This window comes from Brassica oleracea, chromosome C5 (genome assembly GCF_000695525.1).
Source record: "Brassica oleracea var. oleracea cultivar TO1000 chromosome C5, BOL, whole genome shotgun sequence".
In the NCBI taxonomy this organism is placed as follows: domain Eukaryota; kingdom Viridiplantae; phylum Streptophyta; class Magnoliopsida; order Brassicales; family Brassicaceae; genus Brassica; species Brassica oleracea.
The window spans coordinates 40,425,115-40,435,151 of NC_027752.1; the positions used below are offsets into that span (position 1 = coordinate 40,425,115).

Below are 10,037 nucleotides of genomic sequence, written 5' to 3' on the forward strand. Positions count from 1 at the left end.
TTGACATAGATACTGTTACCATTCGATCTTCCTCCTTCAATTTTTTTGATATCTTCAAAACACATATCATCATCTTCCTCATCCTCATCTTCAACCTTTCCATAAACACTCTAATTCTCACCATTCTCGTCCGCTTCAGCAACAATAGAGATACCAGTATCCTCCTCCCCATCGTCCTCCTCCCCATCATCCTCCTCCCCATCATCCAACAAATCATCATCATCATCTTCAAAACATTCATTTGCTTCATCAGCTTCATCATCTTCTTCCCTGAACTCTGAAACCATTTCCACCTTGCTACGGCTTGATACACAAAGCCGTACTCCATGCGTTTTGGTTATCTCGAGCAAGTTTCGAACTTGTCTATCACTTGTAACATGAATAGGAGGGGTGTCTGGAGCCTGCATCATTTCTGCTGGTAATGAGTAGGTTATCTCCACAGATTCTGTGCTCATGTCCAGGTTATAATCTTTTTTAGCTATTGCAAGAAGTTCAGCATGTGTCAAACCTTCCCCCAAAAAAATGATTCTCGCTCCTTTGACATTATCAACCACAAAATCCCAACGACAATCATTCAACAACCATTCTCCATACACTTCATGTAACTGACGCATCATCTACAAAAATTCAAAATAAAACACATTAGTAAACATAGAGAAAATGAAATTTTACTAAACATTGATGCAGACGACATACCAGTAAGTCGTCTAAAAGACTTACCAGTAAGTTGTCCAAACATGTCATTTTTGCAATTGAAATTTAAATAGGACGACTTACAAGTAAGTCGTCCAGCTTTGTTTGTTAAAAAAAAAATCTTGTAAGTCTTCTAGGATAAACAAGTTAGTTTTGCATTTGACCGAATTGTGTCAGATATTTGACTTTTCCTGGACGACTTACCAGTAAGTCGTCTCCGGGAAAACAAAAATTTCAATATTTTATTAAAGCTAGACGACTTATTTGTAAGTCTTCTCAGGTTAGTTTGCAATTCGAAAAAGAAACTTAAATATTTAACTTTTCCCATACGACTTACTTGAAAGTCGTCCAGGTAGACGACGTAAAGTCGTCCGAGATAAGCAAGGTTTGACCAGAATCTAGGAAATAAATCTGGACGACTTTGCTTATCGACTTTCAAGTAAGTCATCTTACTTGACGACTTCCGCGTAAGTCGTCTGGGAAAAGTTAAATTTAAGTTTTATTTTCCAATTGCAAAAGTAACCTGAGACGACTTACAGATAAGTCGTCCAGATTTAATAAAATATTGAAATTTTTGTTTTCCCGGAGAAGACTTACTGGTAAGTCGTCCAGGAATAGTCAAATATCTGACACAATTCGGTCAAATGCAAAACTAACCCATTTATCCTAGATGACTTATCAGTAAGTCGTCTAGGGTATTCTCTAGATTTTTTTTTTAACAAACAATGATGACGGCTTAGAAGTAAGTCGTCCGTTTGACCAGAAGACTTACCGGTAAGTCTTTTACAGCCAGACTACTTACGGGTTAGTCTTCTACACGAACAGATCAGGAAAAAATTCCAATTTCATACCTTAAACTAGTGAGATGACTTCCTTAGCACACAGAGTCTTCTCCAACCACCCAGAATCTCAAACGAAAGTAACCCACCAAGAATAGTATGCTTGAATGGCTCTATCAACCATAAAAAAATTTTGAATCAAAAGCTTGAGTTTTTTGGATGAATATGGAGGCAAAGTGAAAGAGATGTTGTTTTTAGTTCATAACAAGTGAGAAAGAGAGAGTGTAAATCGATTTTAGGTGCATTAAGAGCTTCAAATTGGTTGTTCATGGTGGTTGGGGTATTGATGACAATGACAATCTTGTAATTACTTGAAGATGATGAGGGTGAGAGAGTAAAAATGTCATATTCGGAAGAAAAAAAAATTGATAGTATTTTCGTGAATTATATGAACTTGTGGGGTGAATAAGACAAAAGAAAAATCCAAAAAAAACATGAGTTAGTTTTAGGTTTGATTTGAGTTTTGAGTTAATCTTGCAAAAAAACCCTAGTCAATTATGTGGATATAAATTCAACTGCAGGCTGGAAATTAGAAGTATACCTCTTACGTGGAAAATGTCATGCTGTCAATGCCTACTGATATATATTAACTCATTTTCTCAAATTTTGCATTAAAGTAATTTTTAATTATTTATCTATAAGACGAAGACGATTGGTTGAATTGTAATAATTGTTTTTTTTTTAATTTTAGTTTCTACATATAACTATATAAATGATCAATCATCGCTTTATTTAATTTTTAGAACTATGATAAAAAAATGGTTATGGTTATGGGAAAAATTGATGTAACAATATATTTCTTCTTATTATTTTTAATTTATTTTCTACGGTTAGATAAATTTTTTTTACAAACTAAATTCTACAGTAAAATTTCTACAGTAAAATTTCTACACCTATAACTCAATCAATAGTCTCAAACATATACTGTTACGTGTTACTTGTATTATAGTAATTTTAATTAATTAATTATCTATATAACATATGTTGTTTTCTTTTTGAAAGAGGTCATTATATAACATATGCTGTTCCATATTACTTTTAATACATTTTAACTTATTTAACACCTAAAGATATGGATGATTGACATTTTAGGGCATATGTGTAGTTTAAATTTTAATGTTTTCTAATGGGTGAACCCTAATTTGCTGTGGAATCGAGAAATGACTATGGGGTGATTCAAGATTGTGCGTTAGTGAAAGTAATGACGAAACTTTGTTAGGGGAACAAACGATGTAGATGAAGTGAGTGTAACAAGTAAAAGAAGAATGATGTTAAGGTGGGTTTGGGTATTACTAACACTGGGTTTAAGTTTTATCATAATATTGTTTGTACTCGAGCTTGTTGGTCTACGTAGACATGAATTGACGCATTCCAGACTTTTCCTCGTGTCCTCAGAGAGTTAAATGTGATACGCAAGAGCTTCTACATGGAAGTTGGCGTGATTTCTAAATGACTAAAAGAAAAAGTTGACGGTTATAAAGCATAACTAGGACTCGTTGTTACACGAGCTAGAGGGGGTTCCAAACCCATTCAAAACGTGAAGATATGGTGTATCCACGACGATTCAAAAGATTTTTAAAACAATTTTTTTTTTTTTTTTTTTTTTTTTTTTTTTTTTTTAAAATTGTGAATATCATTAAAAATGTTTAATGAATGTTTAGGTTACAAACCTATAATTAGTGGTTCCTTGGCAAAAAAAAAATAAAAAACAAGGAAAACACATTAAAGAGGATTTTGTTGACAGGATTACCTAATCCATAATTGCATAAGAAAACAGAAGTGTCTTCTATGCGTCCTCGCCGTGATTGTGTTACGAACATCTCTATCAATGGATTTGAAAGTGATCTGTGTAGAGGCATATCCGTTGTTGTGAACCGCTGAATTCCGCTGTCTCCATATGTTATATATTGTTGATTGAGTTACAAGCTTCCGCAGGTGCGAGGGAGCTGAAGGAGACGATCGCCGGGTCCAAGACAACAGTTCATCCCAAGAGAGAAACAGACGGCGGCGAGGTTCCAAGCGAGCAAAGATGAGATTCCAGATGACAGCGGTGTAAGTGCAGGAGAGGAACAAGTGATCTCTGTCCTCTAGGCTTGTATTGCAGAAGCAACATGTGGTTTGAACATTAAGACCCCAAGATGCTAGTCTCACCTTTGTTGGCAATCTGTTTAGTGTAGTCAGCCAGAAGTTAAAAGCGTGACGAGGAATTGCACCACTGAACCAGACGGATTCTGTCCATTCTTTAGTTGAAAATCTGGGTCGCAAAACCTCCCATGTCCTAGAAGAAGAGTATCCTTGCCAGTCATAGGAATTGGCTATCCACTGGTGCGAGTCCTCTTCTGATTGCAATTGCGGTATATGCTGAGTAGTCAAGTAGATCTGAAGCGCTAGAGCCTTGTCTGATCTAGGCGCTGATAGAATCCAGCCCACATCAGTAGCGGCCACACATACAGTAGCGTTTAAGGGAACACCAAGCTCTCTAGGCCCATTCTGTCCAATGTAATCAATTAGTTGACCAAAGGGGGTCCATAGGTCAAACCAAAACAGCGCCTTTCTACCGTTGTTGACACATCAATTCAAGAAGATAGCGGCTAGTGGCTTGAGTGATATGATTGACTTCCACGAGGCAGAGTCTGTGACTTTAGCTTCGGCTTGCCAGTAGCTGACCTCCCAGAGATGATGATGCTTATGCCATTTGACCCATAAGGAGTCTGAACCCGAGTGCAGGAGCCATATGAAGCGTAGACAGAGAACTTTATTCCACACACTGATGTTCTTTAAACCCAAGCCTCCTTCTGGCTTAGGTAGGCAGGCTGTGCTCCAAGCAACTTTAGAGGGTGCTGTAGTATCAATATTTCCAGCCCAAAGGAATCTCGCACACATTGCCTCAATCTTTTTTAAGCAACCTTTAGGCAGTATAAACGTTGTAAGCCAGAAATTGATCATTCCAAAAATCACAGAGCTGATCAGTTGCAATCTGCCCGCGTAGCTAAGCATCTTAACAGCCCAACTCTGGAAAATTCCCGTTAGTTTTGATAATAGAGGATCATATTCCGATATCCTAAGCTTTCTATGCATCAAAGGAAGTCCAAGATATCTAATAGGTAGGGTTCTTATGGGATACTCATACCTTTGCATTTCTGTTTTCTCTTCATTGCTAAGGCCTGCTAGAAAAAGCTCTGATTTATCTCTGTTTACCTGAAGGCCCGACCATCCAGCAAAATCATCAAGGGTTTCGGTGATGGCATGAAGCGACGCAGAGCCTCCATCAAAGAAGATCATCACATCATCGGCGAACATCAGATGAGAAAGACCCACTTCTTCAGTTCTTGGATGATAAGTGATGTAGCCGGTATCAAATCTTGAGGCAAGCAGCCTAGAGAACACTTCCATAGCTAAGACGAAGAGGTAAGGTGAGAGTGGGTCACCCTGCCTGAGTCCTTTTGAACTCTTGAAATACCCCCCAGTGGATCCATTCACACTAACCGAGAAAGTTGGAGAGGTGATGCATTCCAAGATCAGTTTGACAAAGTTCTCAGGTATGTCAATGGCTCGGAGTGTGGATAGGATGAAGTCCCATCTGATAGAATCAAAAGCTTTCCTCAAGTCAACTTTGAGCATTCCACGCCTTGAGATGGTTCTTCTATTATAACCATGGTTTCTAGGCAGTGAGAAGAATGTGTCCTTAATCTCTTGCCTCGTGAAGTCTTTCATGAGATCTCTCTTTTGGTTTTCGGAGCATCAGTAAGGCATGAGGATAGAGAGGTCTTGCGGGTCATACAACGGGGTAGCTAGTTCCTCAGTCATTAGCTTTGAGAAGTACTCAATGAATAGATTTTGAATATTTTCATGTCCTTCTACCCGATTGCCGTGGTCATCTTTGAGGAAGTGGATATAGTTGATCGATCTTCTGGTTGATAAGAGCCTATGAAAGTAAGCAGAGCCACAATCACCTCCTTGGATCCACGTGATGTGGGTTTTTTGCAGGAGAAAGTGCTCTTCGGCTTTAGATAGAATCAACCAACCTTCAAGCGCTAAGGCCTCTGCCTCAGCATTAACAGTTGTCGGGTTGGACAAGAGGTTGTTCTGAGCAGTGAGGAGACAGGAGTGTGCTTCCTCCACCCGCTTTTCCAAGTTTGAGTAGTTGGCTTTGCAGAAGCTTCTTATCCCATTCTTAATCAGTGTAAGCTTTTTTGATAGCCTAAACATTGCTGAACCACCCACTCCCACAGAATACCAAAGTTCGGTGAGGAATTCAAGGGAGTTTTCGTTATGCAGCAGATAGTTGTGAAAGAGGAAAGGCCTTTTTGCTCGGATAGAGTTTTGCTGAAACACCACTCCACAAACTGCATGGTCAGAGAAGTCTGGTTCGCCAAAAATCGCATAAGAAGATGGTAATAAGTTCAGCCATTCTTCATTTACTAGAGCCCTATCAAGCTTCTTTGCAATCAGGTTTGTCTTGCTCTTGTTGGTCCATGTGAACTTCGGTCCTCTGAACGTTAGATCCCCCAGGTCAGTGTCCAGGAGGGTCTCTCTGAGCAGTCTCATCTTAGCATCAACATTTAGAGAGAGAGGCCTCAAATGTTCGTCGGGGTTGAGTATTTGGTTGAAATCGCCCATAACTATCCATGGTTTGTTGAGGATTCTGGGGTCCGATTTCAGGTATAAAAGCTCCTTCCCTAGGTCTTTCCTCTGATCCTCATCATTCGATGCATAAACAATAGAGATGATGAAGTTGTTGGACTGGTTTGGGAAGGTTACTTCAGAGGTGATCATCTGTAGCGATTTATTAATCACAGATACAATGAGAGATGGGTGCCAAACAACCCAAATCTTTCCTAATTTCGAAAATAAGTAGTTGTCATCAGACCCCCAGCCAGGTGGAATTCCACTCACAAACTTCTGGTGCTTCGGCTGCTTCACATGGGTCTCAATGATACCTCCAAAAAGAGGTGTGTTTTTCTTCCACCATTTCCTAAATCCGATGCGGTGACTATATACATTGAAACCACGCACGTTCCAACAAAAAATGTCTATACACATAGATATTAGTGGGATGAGGGAGTTACCCCTCGATTCTTCTTCCTAGTCCTTCTGGACAAGACTTTCGAGTATTGAATAAGATCCTACGGATCTTCCTCGAATTCAGTAGAGTATGTATCGGAAGAGTCCGGTTCCAGACCAGAAGACTTTCCATCCTCAGTACCTTCAGGTTCTATTTCTTGAGTAGCTGACTGAGAGGATTTCTGAGCAGGAGTAAGACCGCTACTGTCACCCTGAAGAAGCATAGTCTTAGTGGACTGAGCAGCAGCTACAGCTTTGGTATTCTGAGCCGGAGTATCTTGAATAAGAGTTTTGCATGGTTGCCATATCTGAGCTGGTGCATCATTCTTGAATCTGCGAGAGGTCTTCCGCTTAGCATCAGGTAGCTTCGTACGAGTGCAGCGGTCAGTGGTGTGAGTAGATGATCTGCAATTTGCACAGGTGATGGGCGCTTGTTTGCATCGTTTTGTGGTGTGCCCTATTTCATGACAAATCTCGCATACATGAGGCATCCAAGGACTCGAGACTGTGATCCTCGCAATGTCCCCCGAGTCAAACTGCACGTTCACTGCCTCTGGTAGTGGCTTTCTTGGATCAATCACCGTGAATACTTTTGCCACATCAAGCACCGTCTTATTTGCTGTGTTAGGGTGAAGATATTTTGGGTGACCCACGAGACCTGCAATACGTTCTAGTCCGTCCTCATTGAAGAATTGGAGTGGAACGTTTCGCAGCTCAAGCCAAATTGGCGCCTCAGAGAGTTCAGGCTTCGCGGGGACGACTCCTGGTTCCCATTTGTCAACAAACATCGTCTGACCCTCTATCTGCCATAGGCCCTGCTTGATGACATGGTTCCGTGTGGATGCATTTGAGATTCTAAACAAGAATGCAAAGCCCTCCATCTTGGAGACCGTTATGTCTCTGCGGTTTCTGCTCCAGATGCCATTCACGATCTTAAAAATAGTGCCTTGTGAGGGTGGTTCGTGGTAGAATTGCCCCAACACGAAACTATCCCATGATCTCTTGTTCTTTTCAATAACAGAATTTGGGATATTGATGCAAATTTCACCAGACGGAAGGGTAAAAGGTGTTCCCTTTTTTTGAAGCTTGTTACCAATTCCTTTGGCTTTGTCACTCCATGAGGCCACAGAACTTTTCTCTTGCGAGTCTGTGTGATTTTCTTTTGTTTGTGGCTGCTCTTCAGACAGGCCCTGCTTTCACTGGACATAGCTTGTATATGAACTCCAGAGTCGGTTATCGTCGGTGCTGGCACAGTTGCTTCAGCAACTTTCACAGTAGCGACATGAACACTCATTCCTTGGGAGGTTTGAGTCGAATTTGTCAAGGGTGGATTTGATTCAACTTATGTCGGTGCTGGCACGGCTGCTTCCGCAGCTTTCACAGTAGCAACATCAAGTTCCTTTTCTAGAGAGGCAGGGGTCAAATCCGTTTCAGCTAAATGGCCACTGCCTACACCATCAAGCCCTCCCAATCATTATGGATGGTCCAGTTTGCGCTGTCTTTATGAAAAATGATTCGGATAAAACTCTTGGCTATCTTTTTGTCGTTGGAAGTATGTCTAAGACCATTTATTCACACATCTAATAAAAAGCTATTACAAGATCCTTCTGTTCAGAAATATTCTGAAATGTGAGATGTTTTAGGTAGTACACATTTATTAAAAAAATTACTTTTTATCTAGAAAGTATCATTAAAATTATAAACTAAAAACCACTCAACCAATTACAAAATAGAACTATTAAATTTGACTGGCTACATAGTTTTTGATAAATTTAAAGTTACACAGAAAGATGAGAACATCTTATATATTGAAACATAAAAATTATTCTAAACATTTTACATTTAATATTTTTACTGTTACTTTGACTTTAATAAAATTTTCTTTGATAATCAAAGCTCTAAACTTTTTTTTCTTAAAAGAGTTTCAAAAAAAAACTTTTTTTCTCTCAAAGATGTCGGTTTTAAATAAAAGTGGTACTAACATTTTCATAAGGACGGGGTTTTGATATATATAAATCGGGCTGTATAATTATTGTGTGTTTTTAATTGATTCTATTTTTTTATTTTCTTTTTCTTAAATAATAATACTATTATTGAATGATGCATGCACCTAACACTTTTCAATTCTGATGGCCTCCTTTATTTACCGTGGTCACAAGGATATTCCTTCTTGATGTCTCTTCGGTAGTTCTTGAAGATTCTAAGATTAATGTTTTCCATTTTACCTTTAATTTTATATGTACCTTTTAATATCATTGGCCTGTTTTTTTAAAATATTATTTTCATAGTGAAGTCGATGTTTTGCAAAGAAAGTCGATGTTATAACTTATAATGCGAATGTAACTAACAAAAAATGTTTCAAGCGAGATAGTGTAGTGTTTAGTGAAATGATCTAAACATTTTTTTTCTATACCAGCTTATAAATATATATTGATTTGATCAAATATTTCCAAATATGTATTTCTAATATATATTTATATTAAACTATAAATAGAAATTTGGTTACCTTTGTAAGAAATAAATTAGTTACAGTATTGTTAAATTCTTAAATATCATTTTTTGCTAGTAATATGTAAAATCTACATAATTCACAAAATCTATATATTTTATGAAAGATCCAATCTCAATTATCACTTACTAGTCTTTAACTTGTCATAATTAAGGAGATTATTTTTTACACTTTTGACCACAAAGACCACACAAGGCAAATAAATCATGGTTAGATAATCAAACAATTCAAAGGAGATCAATTCATAATTTAATACTAGTTGTTAAGTGATTAATTAACACCCAGATTTATTTTTAAACTTAAATTCCAAATAATTAGCTCAATAGATTTTCTTACCCAAATACCTTATGGTTTTCCAAATGAAAATATAAATTACATACTTTTTTTGTTTGCTAACTATAAATTACATACTTCCAATTATATTCATGATTATCTTCCATTTATAATGATTACATCACAATAGAATCCACACCAAATAAATAGTAAATTGTTGTGAAAAGTCAGAAAAAGAAACGCCGTATATGTTGATAATATAAAAGATGTGGGGCCCGTTGCACTATTTGCACAGTTAATTTCTCTTCTATATAAACGATCGTTTCGATCGTTTATAGACACACCATTCCTTCTTCTTCTAATAACACATCCTCTCTTGTTATCAGTGTTATCTTCTCCTACGGGTATAAAATTTTGCCCTTATTTAAATTTCTTCGATACAATAAAATTCTAGTTTTTTTATAACACGTTATCAGCACGATCACTCTGCGATTCGGTAAAATTTATTTGTATCATTTATACCCTGTTATAATGGTCGGTATACCGCCTCTACTATTATTTATATCATGTTATAATGGCCGGAATACCGCCTATATTATTTATTAGTAATTTAATTAATTTAATGGTCGGCCGAGCCGCCTTATATTCTGTTTATTATT

The 10,037-nt window shown here is 37.8% G+C and overlaps 1 protein-coding gene across 1 annotated transcript; it reads right to left on the reverse strand.

The window, feature by feature from the left end:
- Positions 1-5,273: 5,273 nt before the first annotated feature.
- Positions 5,274-7,890, reverse strand: LOC106292306. The gene is made up of 3 exons (XM_013727904.1): positions 7,690-7,890; positions 6,663-7,603; positions 5,274-6,525 (listed from the first exon to the last, which is right to left on the reverse strand). Exons 1-3 carry the CDS (start codon positions 7,888-7,890, stop codon positions 5,274-5,276), a joined length of 2,394 nt encoding a protein of 797 aa, XP_013583358.1.
- Positions 7,891-10,037: the final 2,147 nt, after the last annotated feature.

Coding starts and splice junctions, on each gene's coding strand:
- LOC106292306 (XM_013727904.1), bottom strand. CDS start 7,890: ATGAGTGTTCATGTCGCTACTGTGAAAGTTGCTGAAGCAACTGTGCCA. Junction 7,604..7,689: donor TGACAAAGCCAAAGGAATTG/GTAACAAGCTTC, acceptor GTTATTGAAAAG/AACAAGAGATCATGGGATAG. Junction 6,526..6,662: donor ACTGAATTCGAGGAAGATCC/GTAGGATCTTAT, acceptor CAATGTATATAG/TCACCGCATCGGATTTAGGA.